Source organism: Leucopleurus acutus (genome assembly GCF_964270905.1).
Source record: "Leucopleurus acutus genome assembly, chromosome: 10".
Classification (NCBI taxonomy): Eukaryota; Metazoa; Chordata; class Mammalia; order Artiodactyla; family Delphinidae; genus Leucopleurus; species Leucopleurus acutus.
The window spans coordinates 30968837-30990413 of NC_139153.1; the positions used below are offsets into that span (position 1 = coordinate 30968837).

The following is a 21577-nucleotide window of genomic DNA, read 5'->3' on the forward strand; positions in this document are numbered from 1 at the left end:
CTTCTTTACTGTGCCTTGCCCCATGAATATGCAAGCTACACGAAGATGGGGGGGGGGGGCCTTCCCTATACACCTAGCTCTTAGTATAGTGTCTGGAGTATACTGCATTCCTAAGAGTTATCTCTTAAATGAATGGATGGATAAATGTCCCCCATTAGATAACAAGATAGACACCATGTCTACTGACCATAATTCCCAAAGCCCCCAGCAGAGTCCTGCCAAAAACTGTTGTTGAACTAGGTTTGAGCTCTAGAAACCAAGTCTGAATTCTAGATATTGTACTGCAATTTACAGCTATGTGACAGCCCCACCTCTGTCTTGTACACATCCAGTATTAGTGTATTCAAGTAAATTTGTTCCTTGTATTTCCTTCTTAGCCTTGACAAGAAGCAGGTCCAGAAAACATTCATTTTCTCATCCTGTACATGATCCATGGTGCCACAACTAAAAATCAACACTGCATCCTTGAGTAAATTCCTAATCAACTCAGAACCTCAGTGATCTCAACTGAAAGGAGACTAACCCTTACTTCACAGGGTTGTGAACCACTTGGCCTATAGCAGGGGCTCCAGGAGTGGTACCTGACTACTGATTAACCCTGAGCCACTGACCTAAGTCAGCTTTGAGTTAGGTACGAGCTCCGAACCAGCTCCATCACTTACTGGCCATGCGAGCTTAGGCAAAATATTTTACCTTTCGGAGCCACAGTTTCTTAACCAAAAATGGACGATAATACCTACATTGTAAGAGTGGTTCAGACACAGAACCAGTTAAACTTAAGAGAGCGCCTGGCTCAATAACGTATGTAGTTACTACTTTGGGCAAAAACCTTGGCTTTTTGAAGCGTGCAGTGACCTTCCTTGGGCCTTCTGAAACAGTGAAAGGGGATGGCGGACCCTATCAGTGCCTCAACGAAGCCAAGTTTGGGAACCTTGAGCGAAAGGTTCCATGATTCCACGACTCCATTTCCTTCAGCAACCTACCAGTTATCAGTGTTTACAACGAAGAGAGACCAAGCCGACGTGACAGATTTTCTAGAAGAATCCAGCACCTGTGGTAGCTCTTAAGCCAGGTTAAGTTTAGGCTTTTTTGCAGACACGGGTCACGACTTAGTGCGGGCGCTGGTCACAGGTTCGCCGTCCCACCCTTTGCGCGAAAGACGGTCAGTTGCCTGGGCAACGCCTACGTCACTGCGTAGTCTCACGTGTCCGTCGGCGTGAAGCTCGGCCAGCGCCACGCGCAGGCGCCTCGTGGGAGCCAATCGGCGCGGTCGGAACGTACGCCCCGCTCGGCCCTCTTCCGAGCGGATTCGGGGGCGGGGTTGGGCGGCGGCGAGAACGCGCCAGCCTTTCTCCGGTGAGCAGGCGGGCGGTTGTCGGAGGGTCAGCGTCTGGGCTCTCTGTCACGTAGGTTACGCACACGCTCAGTCCCCTGGGGCCGCCCGGAGCCCGCCCAGGCAGCTGTCCCCTCCCAGACTCCGGCGTCCCGGAGGCGGGGCCGCGATGGTTCGGGTCGGGGGCCCGAGGTGGAGCTGACAAAGGGCGGAGAAGAACCTGGCCGAGTTGGGGCCGACCACGAAGCCCTTCCCCGCCCGTCGGGCCCTGGCTTCCCGCCCGCCGATTTCCAGCCGTCAGGGTCACGCTACTCTCTGGAAGCCCTGAATTCCGGTGCCCCTCAAGCCCCGGGCCCCCGGCGGGAATGTTCAAAAATGAGTACCAGGTAACCGGAAACGGCTCTCCAACCGGTCTAGCTTTGTACTGTTCGGTGAGATAGCTCACGTCCGGGTGAAGAGGAACCCCCCCCCCCCAAGTAATACTGTCTTTCTCGGGGTAAGAAGGAACTAATGGATAAGTGGTCTTGACCCAAAAAGAGAAAGAAAAGAAAGCAACTGCCGTGTGGGCATATGATTTGACGTTCCCTCTCCAGCTCCGTGCTTCTCAAGGTGTAGGGATTCCCTGTGTTTCTGTCTGAAATGCAGCCTTAAACCCCAACCAGATCTCCGGAATCAGAACCTTAAGCGCAGGACCCATAAACCTTGAGTTTTAACAGTACTGAGGCACACTGGTATTTAGGCACAGAAGCTATTTAGCAGAGGGTGAATGAGTGAATGCATGGAGGGGTTAAGCCAAGAAAGAAAATAAACACTTTGGCCGTGTGCTGTTTTCTTTTCCCCCCAAATTGGGGGCGGGTCAGTGGTTCTCAAAGGCTGTGGTACATTAAGATTCTTTGGAGTACTTGTAAAAGTACAAGTACTTGTAAAAATACGGATTTCCTGAGCCTCACGTCAAATAGAGTGAATCAGAATCTCTGTTGATGGGGCTAGTTAAATTACCTTTATAGCACCTTTCTCCATTTGATTCTGATGCAGGTGGTCTAAATACCACACTGAGGGAAACTGCTTCTGGGTCTTCCTCAGTCACCTTGAGTATCCTAGAGGGTCTCCAAAGCGCTCCTGCTTTCCTCACTTCACTGGACACCTCCCTGATCTTCCTTGACCCTAGTCTCCTCCCCTCCCCTCCTACCTCTATCTGAGGTTACACTCTCCATTTACAGTCTGGCTGCTATCCTAGTAATGCTGTTACGAACAATTTCGTCCCTGTGCCGGAGCAGTCCTCCACTGGTCCCCTCTTCGTTGCTCCTACCTTTTCATCACATACTACCTGCCTTCTTATGAGTGCCCTCAGGGTATTCTGCAGTTCTCTTTCTTCTATTCCGTTTGATGTCATTAAATCTGTTGGAACAGTTTTAGAGAGTTTCTCTTGCTTAATATAGGTAAAATATATTGTTATAAAAAAGCAGGTGTCTACTGTGGGAAACAGGTGATAGCAGAAATGGGGGCGGGGGAGGTATTTTTCTATCTCACCAGGTATAAGGATTTTTCTCTTTAAAAAAAAAAAAGTAAAAGCTTCCTCACATTTAAAATTCATAGTGAAATATGACCTGACCCCAGAAGCTATAGTAATTCAATTCCACACACAGTTTGCACATAGTACTGTCTACAGAAGACGGTAAATGTCTTAACTTCAAGTGATTACTTGTTAAAACTCAGAAGCAAAAATATCTTTATATTATTTGGAAAAATTAAAAGCAGGAAATTCTTTATGAAAGTCACACAGATTTGCTCATGTGCTGCTTATAATTTAACAGGCCATAAAAGAAAACCATATTTACTCTCATTTCAGGTTTTCATTTTCTTGCAATAAACTCTTCCTTAGAGACAATCATCTTTAATTCCTCTCTTATAATTAAAGCATATGGACACTCAGTAATGTGTTTAGTGTTTTTACCTGAGCATGTACCTCCATGTTCCCAGGTTTACAATAGGGAACACTTAGCATGTCTATGGAAATGATTCCCTATTTTTTTGGTACATATTTTATAGATCACCAAATTAATTTGTATTAAATATATAAAAAGATCTTATAGGAATCATCAAAATAAGAATCACTCCCTCTCCAAGTCCAGGCTTCTTTTATTGACCCAGTACTAAACTATCCAGTTTGCCCTTTTTTTGAATAATCATTGCTGGTACTAATGAGCCCTTGCTTTGTGCAGCACACTTTATTGAGTGTGATGGTTTATGTTTACTATCCTATGTAATCTAACAACCCATTTTACAGATAGAAAATCAAGAGGTTAAGGAACTCCAAAGTCAGGTAGTTAATAAATGGCAAACCTGGTATTGGAGCTCAGGTTAGTGTAACTGAAAAGCTTGTAGCCAGAGATAACTATCAGATTTTATTAGCCTGGCTTGAGAGTTGAGTTTAAACCCATTAGTGTGTGTTGAATAGAATATTTTGTAAGCATGAACTATACATGTGAAGTAACTGAACCTTACACTGAGAGACTGTAAGGTTTGTGTGGCATGGAGTTTATTTAACGTTTATCATGCTTTTAAAAACATTTCTTAAACCATTAATCCAAGGTGACCTGAATCAGAACAGTTGTTGCTTAGATACAATCAAGATATAAAGTAGGAGTGATAAGAGGGATAATGTTTCCTCTCAAATCTACTTAACTTACAGATGCCTGGAACAATGGGTATAGACTATGTGGTGGATAGTGTTTCCTCCTTAGCATTGTCTTTCACTTTAATTTTTAATATTTTTTTTTCCCTAGGGAGGTGCATTTGTTGAAATCTTTACTGCTCAGGGAAAAAATCCTGGAGCAAAATGGAAGATCCTTGGCAGTCCATCTGTGATTTGGAAAGTAAGTGTTAGAAATTAGAGCCACCTAAATCCTGGAAAGAAATGAGAGTAAAGATTATAACAAGAAGGGCTTGGTAAGATTTCAGAACCGGTTTTTCTGTTCATTCACTTCAAAACCCTTCCATGATATCATTGGCTTCAGCCCTCACAGACACCCCTCCTTGGCCATTGAAGACCTTGGCACACAGCTCATAACCCATCTCTATATGGCAAGTCCTGCCGCTGTTTTAGGTGACTTCAGTTTCTGTGAGGAAAAATCTCCAAACCCTGGGCTTCTCAGCTTCTTGATTTCTTCATCTCTGATGACGTCTTCCACTCTACTTCAGCAGCCTTTCCCACTGTCACACCTTGTACCTTATCATCAAAAATTGCAGGGCCTCTGAAGTTACTGAGAACTTGAGACATCCCTCTCTGAGTCCAGTCTTCGATTCTTAATGTTGCTTGCCTAGTTACTCCCACTGTGTTTGTTCTTCAACCTAATTGAGACTCTTAGGCCATTGACCATTCTACTTTTCTCCCTGTGTTTAGATTTATTTACTTAGTTAACCTACTTACTCACTCATTCTGTCTTCACTCTTTTCTCTCCAGCCCAGAATCCATGGTCCATTATTTCAGTCACTTCCCAGTCAAGACCTCGAATGCCCCTGTTCCTTGTCCTTTCATCATGCCTGCCTAGCAAACGCCAACCATTTCTGAATCCCTGATTCTCTCTTTTCTGTGCCTGCATCTGGGCTTCTCAATACCTTTGGAAAAATATCTATAGTCTCTCAGATTGATAATGCTATAAATTCAGTGTCAACAGCCCCGGAAGTTCTCCTGTTCTCTTGTTCTCTAAAATGGTTCTTTCTCCATTATCTTCAGGTTTCCAGCCACTAACTTCTTACCCCCATCCCCATCCCACACCCAGGACAGACCCTCCTCACTCACTCACCAGAAGACCTCACCCCCCATTTCACAGGGAAAACTGATGTCAGCAGGTAGAAACTACCTCATCTTGCTGCTACCAGATCTAAAATCTGTATCCTTCCCTGTTCTTTCCTTTTCTCTTCTCTTGTACAGTTGAGAGAAAAACACCTTTCTAGGGACTTTGTTCTATGGATAGTTTTTTTAAACTACTCTTAATTGAGTGCTTACTATTTGCCAGCCATAGGATTCAGCACATTACATGTTACATAATCCATACAATAACCTTGTATCTCACAAGGTATCCTTATGCCTATATTATAGGCATAGTAAGGTTAAGTGACTTGATCAAAGTTTTATAGCTCTTGCTATGAATAAAAGTTAAATGTGGCTGTGAGGTTACAGAGCAGAGAGATTAGGTAAGGCTTCCCTGAGGAAATGATACTTGATCTCTGAGAACTAACTAGGCACCAGGTGGAGCTGGTAGAGGGAAGCACATTTCAGACAATGAGAAAAGCAGGTACAAAGTCCTTGCTTTGGAGGAGCTTAGAATTTTTAAGAAACTGCTAGAAGGCTACAGAGGCTAGGATTCAGAGTGAAGGAGAGTGCGAGGCAGGAGATGAGGTTTGAAAAACTGGGCAGGGGCTAGACTACACAAGGATTTGTGGCCATGCTCAAGATTTTGGTAAGCTGTTGAAAGATTTTAGTATATGCCCAGCTTGTGTGTAGATGAAATAATACACTTGATGTGTATGTTCATTTGGAAGACATAAGAGATGCTATTGTGATGGATATGATACAATTTTATTTAAATGTTAATTCTTAGCAGCCATTAGTTACGATGTATTTCTCAACATATACAAAAAGGAAGAGTGGGAGGATCTATGAAATATTTTATTGTGAAAAAGGAGTCTTTATACTTAAAGATTGGAAATTTGATCCAAGATAAAAAAATAACCATTTACATTAGCACTCTGACTGATGGAAATTAGACTCTCATGTGTAAGTTTTTCATTTCCAAGCTTGTTTTGTTTCTGTTCATTTTTTAGGTAACCTTAGTTGTAACACTTTAATTTGTAGTGATTTTAAGTAAATGATGTATAGAACTTCAAGTTAGAGGACTAGTAAAATAAGGCACTGATTAATTCTATATGAGCCATGGCTTGAAACCAAGGAACTTCCAAACTGGATACAACATAGATTAGATGGCTTATTGTACTGTTAACAGAAAGTGATGTTCAGCCTATGCTATTAGACAGAAACACATAGGTTAAAGGAGGGAAAGGGTAACTAAACTCTGGAAACTTTAAATTAGTAACTTGGGAATCCCTGAAGTTGGAGAACTTTTTATCATCTAGAGGAAGAGTGTCTTGATATAGTGGAGAATTTGCCAAGTGGCTAAGGGTGGCTTCTATATTCCAGTTCCCAGCAAGTCTCAGTGTAAGAGTATCATCAAGGCCTGAGCTTATTTTAAGTCATTTCAGTGTAGGGCTTTTTCTGTGGGCTTGCTTCTCCAGTTTTATAATAGAAGTCAAATAAAATATGCAGTTACCACTGTTTTCATTTTTGTTCTGTAGGAATTTGATAAAGAAGTTAAAAGTTTTGTGTTTGTCCTGGAAGGCAGCAGCCAAACAAATAAAATTCAGTTACCAAAGGAGAATAAGCAAATCCGTAAGTAAGACTTTTAATATTGAAGCTTAACATTTGATGCTTAACGTTACACTTTTAAGTCTCATAAACAGGCCTATTAGTTTGACTTTTACTGGCATCTGTCGATGTAAAGTAATAAGATTTTTTTTAATTTAGAGAGTAACTTTATGCCAGGCTTTTGAAAAGAGATTCTGCTTCATTGTTTATTAGAAATTTACTTATATGTTAAAGAAGATTTAGAAGATTATTCAATTAATTAGACTAGTAATGATATTTATTAAGCACTTACTGTGTGCCAATGACTTTCTAAGCATTTCATATTTTTTAATTTTTTCAGTCCTCACAATAGCTCTTTTACAGATGAACACACTGAGGTTGGTTCCTCATCAAGAGACCATGAGTTCCTAAATTATCGTAAATCAATTTGTGAGAAAAAAATTTATGTAAAATACTATATAAGGCATTATTTAGTAAGATATCAACTTATATACCTTTAGAAATATTAGTATCTAATGAGTAAAGATATGAATATGTGATTTAACAAAAACCCAAAAAATAGACTTCAATTCTTATCCACTTTGGAAATGAGGATCAAAGGTTTAAAGCAGAAGGAACCCTGAGAGATCACCTAAATTTATGATCAGAAGCCCAGTTTTTGGCCACACTGGGGTTAAAATTCAAGGCTCTGCTACCAAATTAGGCTTTGTGTACACTGATGTGATTTAAGAAATACAATTTATCAAAATGCTTAATCATATTTTCATTAACTGTATCCAATATTTAACTATTGTGACTTAGCAAATGTAGGTAACCAGCTGTTTTTTTACATTCATTCTTTACTTCTTCATTCATTAAGAACATTTATTGAATACCTATTGTGTACCAGGGACTATGAAAAGACCTATTCTTGGTATCTGATTTTCTCATTTTAATTCGGTTTTCTAAACTTTTATAGGCTGTGTGTTTTATCTACTATTTCAAGCTACTACATGCATATTTTAGATTTCTAAGACATAAACCAAACCATAGAAATTATAGATGGACGATGATTTATTTTAAAGTGGTATCTTTCTAAATAAAATAAGAAACAGAACCTCAAAGAGAAGGGGTAATCATTGTTAAAATAATTTTTTTAAATTTACTACCATTTTAAAATCATGATTTCCTCATAGTTTGCATTTTTTAATAGCAAAGATTTTTGTCATTTCTGCATAAATTTGTACTGATAAATAAAGTGAACTAAGATGAGCCATGGAAACATGTCTGAAACTGGAGGTTATTCTTTAACAGGAAACATGGTCCATCTTTTTTTAAGAATATTGACTTTGTAAAATAGATACATTTGATTTACAGGAACATAACTTTATTCTAAACCAGTGTTCTTTTGTTTTTTCTTACTGTTGGCTTCTCCTTCCATATGATGCCGTCAACATCTATGCATATGATGATGTTATTGACAAAATCAAATCACTTCTAGTAACATTTCTCAGTTGGCTCTGAGAAAGATTTCTCCTCTACCAAATGCTCAGTGATTAAAGACAAGCTCCCCTTTCCCACTTTTATCTAAGTTTCTTTTTAGAAATAAAACAAATTTAATGTGTTATAATTGCTTTTTAAAAATGGAAAGATGATAGTTTTAATTGGAAGAAAGGGAAGAATCTTTTAATGTATTTCTTGCACAATGCCCTGTAATTAAAAATTAATCTGGCTTTTCAGTAGCATGTGCAGCCCTGTAACAAATGAAACAGTTTATGTAGTCTGTCCTGCACCAATGTTTTTAAGATTATTTGGAATTTTTGATAATGGGAATTTATAGTTATTTTCACTTGTATAAAATGACCTTCTATGTGACATTGTTATGGTTAAATTTAAATTTAATGGCATGCCTTGAATAGAGAATTGGCTTTCTGTTAACATTTCTAAATTAAGTTCAGTTACCATTATGTATTCCTATTTTAAGAGTAAACATCCACTTTATTTATGCCAACTTGACATCAGGTACCTTGTATGTGTTTCCTACTATATTAAGTACCTGTGAAGAAAGTCTAATAGTGAAATTCAGTATTTTTAACTTTTCACTTTAAATAGCAATATTTCTGAATTGTACTTGAGCATCTCTAAATATGTCAAAGTTTTTTTTTAAACTCAGCATCTGATCAAATAAAGGAAGGTGTGATATTGATTATCAGATTGTGTACTTCTCCAGGGCAGGACTCTTGCATCATCTACTGTGTACCCCTAACTTAGTGTGTCATATATAGTTGGTGTTTAGTAATTTTGTTAAACTCGCCATACTAAGAAACTATAACAATTTAGGTTATAATTTCTCCTGGTAACCATTTGGCCTTGATAATGAGACTTGTAAATCATTAGCCAGTTAAATAAATAAATCCATGTTGCTATTAATGCTGGAACATGTTATATAGAGTTGCCCATAATGAGAAGAAGCTCTGTTACATGTAAACATCTATCATTTGGATGGTCTGTCCGGGGACTTTCTGTTTGAGGCTCATGTTTGAAACCATTGTTTTCTCTGCCTGTGGCATCTGAATCAAATGGTGTGTCTGTCGGGATCAGCATCCCTGAGGCCCTGTGTTGATCTAAGTTTCAGCTGTTCTGGTGGATGAGGTCATCTTTATGAGGTTCCTCTCAGCCTCCCCCTGCCCCAACTTTTGGTCTTTTTTTCTTTAAATAAACTCATTATGACCTCCTCTTTCTAAAACCTTTCAGTGACTTTGACTTCACTATTCTACTGATACTGCTCTTGTCACAGTCACTAGTACTCTCTCTGTTCCTGAATCCAATGGCCAGTTTTCAGTCCTCATCTTGCTTAACTTAACAGCAGCATTGACAAAGGTGACACACTCCTCCTTGATATAGTACTTTCTTCACTCATCTTCCAGGATGCCCATACTCATAGTTTTTTTTCTCCTACTTTGCTGGTCTTTATTCTTAGTCTTCTTTCATGGTTCTTCCTCTTCTCCCCAACACAACTTAATGCTGCAATGCCTCTGGACTCAGTCCTTGACCTTCTTGACCTTGAACTACATTTACTCCTTTGGTTTTGGGCTCTAGCCTCATGGCTTTAAATATCATCTCTGTTGTATACTAGCTTACATTTCCATCTCTGACTTGTGTCCCAAACTCCAGATTTGTATATTCAGTTGCTTAGTTGACATTTATACTTGGACAGCTTTACCCTAGAAATTTTTCTTCCTCCTCCTGCAGACTGCCCCATCTCAGTTGTTAGCAATTTGTCTTTCAGTTGCTCAGACCAAAAACTCTTAAATCAGCTTGACTTTTCCTTTTTTTCATCTAGAAAATCTTATTGGCTCTATCTTTAAATTAGATTTAGAGTCTGACTACTTCTTGCCACCTCCCTGCTACCACCCTGGTCCAAGCCACCATTATCTCATGCTTGGATTATTGCAGTAGTCTTCTAATTAGTCTCCCTGTTTCTGACTTGCCTCCCTACAGTCTGTTGTCAACTTATCAGCCAGAGTGATTCTGCTGAAAATACTCCATCTCTCTCAGGGTAAAACCCCAAAATCTTTAGGACCCTGTGGTATCTGCTGCCCTCTTAACTCTCTTTACTTAACTTGAACTCTACCTGCTATTACTATTTCCTTTTTCACTCTGCTCAAACTATACAGGTCTCCTTGCTCCTTTCAACCATAGCCTGGTACCTTAGCACCTTAGCTCTGGTGCACAAGCCGCACCCTCTACCTAGGGCTTTTGTTCCCCAAATAGCTACATGGCTCACTCTCTCCCCTTCTTCAGGCCTTTACCAAATAAAATGTCACCTTCTCAGTGAGGACCCATCCTGATCTATACTTAAATTACAACCTGTGCTTTGTATCCTTTTCCCATTCTTAATCCCCTTTACCCTGCTCTCCCTTTTCCTATAGTAATTATCACCATTTAACATCTGTTTATGTTCTTTTATTGTTTTTTCATCATCACCAGAAACTAAGGCCTACCAGCACAGAAATTTAGTCTATTTTGTTCACCTAGAACAGTGCCTGGCACATAGTAGACATTCACTAAATCTTTGTTGAGTAAATGAGTGAATGGATGAGTGGCTTCCCATTGATTTTAGGATGACCTGTATCCTTCACATGCCTTTCAAGGCCCCACGTAATTGAGTTCCTGGCTATTTGCCAGACTTATCCCCTGCTACTTTTCCCCTTCTGTCTCTCCTACCAGTCCTTTAGGCCTTTAAGTTCATGCAATCTACTATAGCCTCTTCCATCACATGATGGAGTATTCCCTCTCCCTGCAGTATTTATTCCTCTCCTCTACCCCTATCTTCCTTGCCCAGTCAATCCCTGCTATTCTTCCCAGCTGAGTTCCAATGTTACTTCTTCAAGAAAACCTTCACTCATCGTCCTCTTCCTCTCAAGGACCCAGGATTATATGCTTTCATAGCACCCTGACCTTCTCCTTCATGGAACTAGTATATAAGTTCTAAGGGGGTACTAGAATAAGACCATGCCTGTCTTATTCACTACAAAAGCTTCAACACTGAGTCTTGCATATAGTATATGTTCAGTGAATCTTTATTAAATGATAGATCTAATTTAATCTACACAAATGATTCTGTGAGGGGTAAACCTAAATTATCAACTCAGTTTTACACATGAAGAATAAAAAGTCCCAAACAGGTTTTCTGATTTGCCCAAGGTATATGGAATAACACATGATGAAGGGATAATTGTTCTCTGTGTTGCAGTGGGAAAGGTGCACTTTAGTGTGCTGTTTGTGCTAGGGCTGTGATAGAACCAGGAAATATCTTCAGTCATGATTTATCAGGTCACTTATAAAGGATTACTGTACTGTGGTCTCCTCCCAACTCTTTGGACAGTGTAACACTTGCAAAATGTATATTGAGGTATATATATACAACTGTCATTTGCTGTAATGAAACAACTGTAAAAACCACTGTTTAAAAATCTAATGGGGGGCTTCCCTGGTGGCGCAGTGGTTGAGAGTCCGCCTGCCGAGGAAGGGGACACGGGTTCGTGCCCTGGTCTGGGAAGATCCCACATGCCGCGGAGCGGCTTTGCCCGTGAGCCATGGCCACTGAGCCTGCGCGTCCGGAGCCTGTGCTCCACAACGGGAGAGGCCACAACGGTGAGAGGCCCGAGTACCGCAAAAAAAAAAAAAAAAAAAACTAATGGTGTTTTACCAGATAAATGTGTCTTAAAATATTCGAAAGAAGAAAGGATCTGACCCCTTAAAACATAGAGGTAGTTTTTGTCTCAGGAAGAGAAGAGATTATAAAACTGCAGAAACCTGGATATTTCAGTAAAAAGAGTGAATTTTTATGAATTTTATGTACTTGATGGGCGTTTTTGACTAACAATAGTTTCACATTCAGCATTTTAAATGTAGATTTTAAATTCAAATTTTAAATATCATGTAGACATGAGGAGTCAGTTTATATTTACTAGGCCACTGGGAAAAAAATGTTACTGTAGAGTTTATTTAGCATTTCTGACACACAGGATCAGTGTATGTCAAATGTTATTAATGTACTTTTTTCTTTGTCAGTTGATCACCATATGGTATTGTACTTATTTTAATCTTAGAAGTGAAGCCTTTTGGAAACCAGGGCTTCTATACGTGGGAGAGTTGAGTTACAAAGCTCTCTTTTGGGGGGCAAACATCTTTCATATCTAAAAGTGTTCATACAAAAATGCCCTATATGTGTAGCTCTTTGTGTTTGAAGAGAACAGTGCTGATTCAGTGAGATTTGTGACATAAATTAGGGACCTTTTGTAAAGAGTGACTTCATTTATCCCAGTGCTCTTTCAGCTCTATTTATGGGGGCCTTTGTGCAATGGAAAAATACTGTAGGTCCAATCAATGGAAGATGCAAGAGAGAGATAGATTGATTAACGGTGGTTTATTTAAGTTGGCCTCATTTTGGTATCTCATTTTGGTTTTGTAATCCAGAACTCTGTTTGTCTTGTTGGCTTTTCCCATAAATATGGTAGAATCTGATTCCTAGAGAATTTTCTAAGTTCAGAGGCTGTTACCCCTATTTCCATTATGTTGCTTACTCTGCTGTTGGCTCTTTGCAGCCGTTTATAAGCTTAGTATTTTAAGTAAAAGTTACCTTTGTATGTTTGATTTTTAAAATGTTAAGCACATTCGGTCAAATATGGTTTTGTTTCGAAACTAGATTTGGGGTAAAATATAGGAACTGTTTAAGTTGTTCAGGAATGTTGTAAAACATTTTACCATAGGAATTCTAAACCAGAAGATCTTTATATATAGACTACCCAAACATGTACTGTTACTTTAAAAGACTTAAATTTGTTAAGTCTACTAAGTTGGAATAAACAGAAAATAACGTGCATGTTAGACCAGTTGCCTTCCTTGAGGCCTTTCTCCACATAGTGGCCTGTACTGTTAGATTTGTAGGAGACGTTCACAGATATATCGACATTTCCATTTCCTACCCAGTGTCTCACATTGGGAAAAAAGTTCCTAGAAGTCATGTTTTAGGAGGAAGTGATACTAAAACGTTTATTAAGAGCATCATAATTGCGAGATCAAGCAAAAGTTCAAAAGCTAAGAGGAAGGGAATTAAGTGAATGGGTCTGAAGAGGTAATGTGAAATCAGTTGATTTTTGAAGCAGTTGTAGACTTCAGTTATCAAAAGTACCATAGGTCTTTCTCCAAATATTTTTTTAATCCAGGTGAAGCTGGTGATGGGGAATAAAAACTATCAGGTCTTAATTTGTGAGCATTAACTTAATCAAAAATGTATTAAATTAGCAAAAGGTATTATAACTGAAAATATGTTCATCCATCTCATTTTAGACACATTTAAAACCATATGAACTAGATATAGCTCATCAAACCTTCAGCTGCAGTTGTCATAATTAGAACTGTTTTTTTGATCTGTTGTTTTTCGTTCAGTTGTTAAGTACAGTTAAGTACGGTTAAAATAATTGCCACATGCTTTTATAACCGCCTTAATGAGAGTCCGTAGTTCAATTTTATATGTGTCTATTGAATGTGTGCACTTTCTTGCAACCTAGTAAAAATAGTAAATAAAAAATTATTATTTTGTAAATTTTCATTAAAATTTCATGAAGCCTACAGATGCGACTTTAAAAGACAGCATTTGTTGTTAGAGTTTGATTTGAGTTCATCATTTTTTTTGCTTTTATAATGAGGTTGTAACTCAGGGGTAGTGCTGTTGCAGTTCTTTGTATTACTGAAATGATAAAAGCTTCAGCTTGTTGATGACATGTGATTGTTTTGTTTATATATACATATAAATGGTTTGGACATATAAATGTATATTTTCCCCCTCTCGTTTTAGTTGGACTGATCCAGAGGTTTCTTGTACTTCAGATTTACATACCACTGGGACAAGACTTCGCTACTGAATTGCTGTAAGATATACAGAATTTCTTTCAATGTTTTATGTGTATTAGACATTTGATCAATTGAAGCAGTACGAAGAGTCATTAATTACAAGTGGCAGTTTTTGCATTAAAGAGCAGTGACTTATCAAGTCAACATGAAGTAATTAAACTAATTTAATGGTATTTCTCAGATATACTGTAGTCTGGCATTTCCCTAAGGGAAGAAAGCAAATTTCATCTGTTTTAAGAAAATATCAAAGGATTCTGAATTTGACAATAAAGAGCCTGTAATTTGAAGAAATAAATAATCCAAAAGTTTGAGATTTTATAGTTCAAATGAGGGGTGATATTATCTTTTGTACTGTCTGCTATTGGAAACTGTGTTTGGTTTCAAATTAATTGAAATACCTCATTTTAATGTTATTTATTTTTTATTTTTAAAATTTTACTGAAGTATAGTTGATTTACAGTGTTTTGTTAGTTTCAGGTGTACAGCAAAGTGATTCAGTTATACATATACATATATTCATTCTTTTTCAGAATCTTTACCCATGTACGTTATTACAATATTGAATAGAGTTCCCTGTGCTATACAGTAGGTCCTTGTTGGTTATGTATTTAGATATAGTAGTGTGTGTGTATGTTAATCCCAAGCTCCTAATTTATCCCTCCCTCCCACATTTCCCCTTTGGTAACCATAAATTTGTTTTTGAAATCAGTGAGTCTGTTTCTGTTTTGCAAATAAGTTTATTTGTATCATTTTTTAAATTAGGCTCCACATATGAGTGATACCATATGATATTTGTCTTTCTGTCTGACTTACTTCACTTAGTATGACAGTCTCTAGGTCCATCCATGTTGCTACAAATGGCATTATTTCATTCTTTTTTGTGGCTATATTCCATTGTGTATATGCACCACATCTTCTTTATCCATTCATCTGTTGATGGACATTTAGGTTGTTTCCATGGCTTGCCTATTATAAATAGTGCTGCAGTGAACATTGGGGTATATGTATCCTTTCAAATCATGGTTTTCTGTGGATATATGCCCAGGAGTAGGATTGCTAGATCATATGGTAGTTTTATTTTTTTAGTTTGTTAAGGAACCTCCATACTGTCCTCCATAGTGGTGGTACCAGTTTACATTTCAACCAACAGTGTAGGAAGGTTCCCTTTTCTCCACACCCTCTCCAGCATTTATTGTTTGTAGATTTTTGATGATGGCCATTCTGACAGGTGTGAGGTGATATGTCGTTATAGTTTTGATTTGCATTTCTCTGATAATTAGTGAGGTTGAGCATCTTTTTTGTGCTTTTTTGGCCATGTATGTCTTCTTTGGAGAAATGTCTATTTAGATCTTCTGCCCATTTTTTGATTAGGTTGTTTGTTTTTTTGATATCGAGCTGCATGAGCTGTTTATATATTTTGGAGATTAATTTCTTGTTGGTCACTTTGTTTGCAAAAATTTTCTCCCATTTTGTGGGTTGTCTTTTTGTTTTGTTTATGGTTTCCTTTGCTGTTCAGAAGCTTTTAAGTTTAATTAGGCCCCATTTCTTTATTTTTGTTTTTAGTTTCATTACTCTAGGAGGTGGATCCAAAAAGATATTGATGCAATTTATATCAAAGAGTGTTCTGCCTATGTTTTCCTCTAAGAGTTTTATAATATCTGGCCTTACATTTAGGTCTTTAATCCATTTTGAGTTTATTTTTGTGTATGGTGTTAGGGAGTGTTCTAATTTCATTCTTTTACATGTAGCTGTCCAGTTTTCCCAGCACCACTTATTGAAGAGACTGTCTTTTCTCCAATGTGTATTCTTGCCTCCTTTGTCATAGATTAATTGACCATAAGTGAGTGGATTTATTTCTGGGCTTTCTATCCTGTTGCATTGATCTATATGTCTGTTTTTGTGCCAGTACCATACTGTTTTTATGATTGTAGCTTTGTAGTATAGTCTGAAGTCAGGGAGCCTGTTTCCTCCAGCTCCATTTCTTTCCCTCAGGATTGCTTTAGCTATTTGTGATCTTTTGTCTTTCCATACAAACTTAAAAATTTTTGTTCTTCTGTGAAAAATGCCATTGGTAATTTGATAGGGATTGCATTGAATCTGTAGGTTGCCTTGGGTAGTGTAGTCATTTTGACAGTATTGATTCTTCCAATCCCGGAACAGGGTGTATCATTCCATCTGTTTGTGTCATCTTCGATTTCTTTCATCCGTGTTTTATAGTTTTCACAGTACAGGTCTTTTGTCTCCTTAGGTAGGTTTATTCCTAGGTACAGTAAGTCCCCTACATATGAACAAGTTCCGTTCCAAGAGTGCTTTCGTAAGTCCAATTTGTTCATAAGTCCAACGAAGTTAGTCTAGGTGCCCAACTAACACAATCATCTATATAGTACTGTATTGTAATAGGTTTATAATACTTTTCACACAAATAACACATAAAAAACAAACACAAACAATAAAGAAAACATTGTTAATCTTATAGTACAGTACCTTGAAAAATACAGTAGTACAGTATAACAGCTGGCATTAGAGGGGCTGGCATCAGGTGAACAGGCAAGAATTACTGACTGGAGGAGGGAGAAGAGGTGGGAGATGGTAGAGCTGAAGGATCATCAGCAATAGGAGATGGAGGGCAAGCTGCAATTTCATTTACACCTGACATTGGTGGCACAGTTTCTGGTTCCTTGCTGGAACCAGATACACATTTGCATCTTTGAAAGTTTGCAGCTTGAAGGTGCATATGTAGGGGATTTACTGTATTTTACTATTTTTGATGCAGTGGTAAATGGGATTGTTTCCTTAATTTCTCTTTCTGATCTTTCGTTGTTAGTGTGTAGGAATGCAAGAGATTTCTGTGTATTAATTGTGAATCCCGCAACTTTACCAAATTCATTGATGAACTCTAGTAGTTTTCTGGCAGCATTTTTAGGATTTTCTATGTATAGTATCTTAATGTTATTCACTTTAGTTGAGAAATATTGGTCTTTTCTGTTGACATATAGATGTCTTGGGATATATTTGTTTTAAATGGCCTTGCTATGAATTAATTGTTTAGCAAAAATGAGCATATACAAATTTTACTCAGTTGAGCTACCTGTTGTCTGATACAATTCTGAGAATGAAAATTTAATTTGTATATTCATATAGAATGGAATATTGTTTAGGGTCTCAGTAATAAATTTGCATGCTTTCAGTAAAACATTATATTTGGAGTATGCTATTTTCTAATTTTTCTTTGTAACTAATAGCTGTCCAAGGTCAAAGCTTAGGCTTTTATTTTCCCTGCTGGAAGAAGTGACTTTTCCTATTAATGAAGTTAATTTTGGACTAGTTACACCAGTGTGAACCAAGCGGAAGGAAGAGCTTTCTTAATAAAATGAGATTAACATAAACTCGAGGTTATTAGTTTCTCTTTGTTTATGTGAATTAAAATATTAATAATGTGTGCATATGTTGGTAAAATATGAATTTTAGCTAATAATATATTTAATTTTGTTTTCTGGAATGATAAAGGATAGATGGAACAATTTATATTTTTATTTTATTCAACTTTAAATCTTATAAACTTCTAAGATTTTCTGTTATCATCTGCAATGGTCACCAAGATTCTTTAAAGTAGTTCTTGTAGTAACAAGACCAAAGCAGCCTTTGATGCTCTTATGTACTAGGTTGGCCAAAAAGTTCATTCGGATTTTTCTGTAGCTGGTTTGGAAAAACCCAAACGAACTTTTTGGCCAACACAATATCTTTTTCTAGTTCTGCAGAAAAAGTATTTTCAAGACTCTAAAAACATTCTAAAGTTACAGTGTAACATATTTTGTACCAAGTTTTATTTTCAGTGTAGGGGAAAGTGGTTTCCTACCAAATGGAAGAAGACACATTATATTTTATTTTTAAGCTTGTTAGGTTCCTTAAACAGAAATCCAATCCAACCCTTTTGTTCTCCTGATCTCTACCACCTATACCTTGAAGCCATGGTAGAGGTGCTGGTAATTGGCCTTTTGATCAAAGTTGTGCAAGACACTTTGCTGAACCTTGGGACGTAATCTATTGCTGAAGAGCACTCTTTTCCTATGCAAAATTAAGCTTTATTTGTGCCCCCAAACACTTGAGCTTATCACTCTGGCTAGGCAATATACTGTTTTAACTAGGTTAATAATAATTAAAGCTTTAATTATTGAGAAATCAATAGGTATCTTAGGTTTAACTTACTCTAGCAAGAAAGTTGATATAAGTAAGCCTGACCACCCCTTTGTTACCGTGTGATTAATGCTCTTGAAGGATGGGAAAACATTTTTATGGGTGATGGAACTAACGGTCAGATTTTAAATTCAGTTGACTATAATCCTAGTCTCTTGTTCTCATAGCCACATGGACAAACATTTGTATTTTTCAGATTGTTTTAGTTTTATAGTTTTTGCAAAATAAATGTCTTATGGACAAAAGGTCAAAATTATTAAATAACATGGGTAAAACATTCTCTGTCCTGACAGTGAAATTATCAGATTATGAGAAAATGTATTAACTATGCATTTGAATTTGTTGCTAATAGATAATCAAAATATTTTGCTATTTTAGGAAGTAATGACAGAGACTATGTTTTACAAGAAAGAAGGTAGAGTAATGAGTATTGATTGCCTTTCTAACTACAGCTTTTTCTTTTCCTTAAATGAAAGGGCTTTCTTTCAGAACCCTTAGTGTTTTACTGTGTTTCTGGCAGCATAGCTCCAGGCCATTTTAAATAATATATTTCTCTAACAAGCTTGGAAAGTCACAGAGCAGAAAGATATCTGGCTTTTAAAATTTTTCATTGTCAGAATGGGAGAGGCATTTTGTTTCACAAAGATACACTTACACATCAAGAGTTTTTCATAAGTGGAGTCTTGCCAGCTGTTTTATGAGTTTGATACTCATTTCTTCAACATCTTCCTATGTATCTTATGTTCACTGGATGATTATACTGCTCAGTAGAAGGTCATATATCTGTGAGTTAGTGGATGCCTTAGAACCAGCCACAGCTCTGCTTGAGGAATCACTCATGATTAGTCAGTCAACAAATTATTGAATTCCTGTTACTGTCATACAGTGTGATAGGCATAGGGGAGTCAATCTATGTTGAATCTGTTTACTTCTTCCCACCCTCAGTACCCTCCTAGTCCCAAACCACCATCACATTTCCCTGATTTACTGTTAGAGCATCCGAGTAGATTTCCCAGCTTCTTCGCTTATCCTTTTACAATCCTATCTCCACACTGCAGCTAGAGTGATCATTCTAAAAAACAACTGGAATTTTCACTGTACCAAGGACAAACTCCCAAATCCTTAATGCTCCCATGTGCTCTCGTCTCTCACCTCTCCCTGAGCTCACCAGCTGTCAGCCACACTTGCTTCTTTCCAGCCATATTGGCTTTCCCTTCCTCACACACCAGGTGAGGTCTCTGCTTAGGGTCCTATGCACAAGTGGTTTATATCCCCATTTCTTTACCTTGTTAACTCTTACTCAGTCTTCTCATCTCAGCTTAAGTCTCCCCTCTCCAGAAAGCCCTTCTTTGACTTCCCCCAAATAAATGAGAAGTAAATCTTATGCTCTTTTCTAGCACTGTACTGCTTTCCTTCATTACAACTATGCCAGTTTGTAATGGTATATTTTGATTATCTGTCATTTTGAGCGGTCTTTGAGTTCCATGATATTCTAGCACCTAACACAATGCCTGGCACAAAAGCTCTGAAATATATATGAGTGGGCAGGAGTGGAATGAGTAAACAGGACCCAATCTCTGTCCACATATAGTTTGCTTTGAGGGTGAAAGATCAGTTAAAAGGCAATTTAAATACATCTTTGTAAATGTTATGATGGCATAAGAGCAAGACATAGGGAACATGTGACGTATTAGGTAGAAGTAAGAGCATAGGCCTCAAACGAGACAGATCCAGAGTCAAATTCTGCTTTACCTCTGTGGGACTTTGGGCAAGTTACTTAACTTGCCTCACCTATGGGATGAGAGTAATAATACCTACCTCACAGATTTGTGATAAGAATTAAATGAGAAAATTAACATAAAGTAATAATGGCTAACATTTATTAAGCACTTATTATATACTGGACATTGTTCTAAGCATTTTGTTTTCACTCAATCCCCAAAACAAGCCTGTATAGTAGTCATAAATATTGGCTCTGTTTTACCATTGAGGAAACTGAAGTCCAGAAAGGTTAAGGAATTCGCCAGAGGTTACAGACTTACTAATAATCTTAGAGCCAGAAATCAAACTTGTAGTCTAAATCTAGAACCTGTGCTCTGCACCACCATATCATGCCGCCATATTTGTAAATTTTCTATCTAATTACACATACATACATGTATGGTAGGGATATTTAATTTGAATTTTAGAACAAGATGAATGTGCTCAGCCTTCTACATCTTCAGGGGCTTCCCATAGCACAGTGCTATCATCAGAGTTCCACAGAGGAAAGGTCTTTCATTCTGAGCTGTTCCTGTTTCTGTAATTACCCATTTAAGAAATAAATGCTTGAAAATTAAAGGAAGAATTTTACTCAAATATTTTTTGTTTAATATTTTGCATCATAAATGTGACAATACTTGTATTACACTTTTTTTTTCCAAAAAAAATGAGAGCTAAGAAACAACTTCATTTCATCTTTGTTGTTTCTTTACTTTGGTCCATGCCTAGGCCTTTTTTTTCTTTAACATATACATATTATATTATTCAAAATCCTGCATCTGTGGGTAAGGCGGCTTCAGAGCTTCATAACCTGACCAGAAATTATCCAAACACATTGCGTTTTGCATATAGAGCAAATGGAGTGTTTACTGTGCTAACACACAGTATGTTTAGCATTAAAGTAACAGAATTCTCTCATACTTCTCTTTCAGTGTAAACCCACAAAAGAAAATATCCTCTCTTGCTTTTTACAAATAAACTCCTCATTTTGACTTGCTTATTTCTTAGTATTAGTTTTCATTTTTAAAGTATTTTAGTGTATCTGTGTCTCACTGTTTGACCTGAAGTTAAATGATTTAATAAACAACAGATTTTTAAGAATTCTTTCATTTTCTGATCTCCTCTGTACTGCTTCATCGTAGCAGTGGGAAGCCAGCCCTGTGTGGGTTGTTAGGTGTTTCAGAGCCTGGGGGCAGAATCTTGTGTACAGGAGGAGCACCAAGAACCTGAGCTCTTGGAAGAGAACCAACTGCATCTTGAAATAGAAATCCATTTCACTATATTTGATGCTGCCAATCACACTAAATGATTTTGGAATATTACATTTTTGACAGGAATTTCATTCATTTTACTGAATATTGTTGAGCATTAATTCCTTTCTCTATCCTGATTTTGACAATTATCTCGAATTCTGAGAGACATTTTGTACTGTTAATGCCTCTAGTGAACTGACATTATTTTTCTCA

At 37.5% G+C, this 21577-nt stretch overlaps 1 protein-coding gene across 2 annotated transcripts in view; it reads left to right on the forward strand.

The window, feature by feature from the left end:
* The first annotated feature begins 1417 nt into the window (after window positions 1–1417).
* Window positions 1418–21577, forward strand: part of CFAP20DC (CFAP20 domain containing) — a 256375-nt gene continuing 236215 nt past the window's right edge. For both annotated transcript variants that reach the window (XM_082848662.1, XM_082848661.1), the window contains exons 1-4: window positions 1418–1719; window positions 4120–4209; window positions 6689–6782; window positions 14101–14173. In XM_082848662.1, coding sequence (XP_082704788.1) covers window positions 1699–1719; window positions 4120–4209; window positions 6689–6782; window positions 14101–14173 — 278 coding nt within the window. In that variant the 5' untranslated portion in view covers window positions 1418–1698. The remainder of the gene's footprint in view (window positions 1720–4119; window positions 4210–6688; window positions 6783–14100; window positions 14174–21577) is intronic.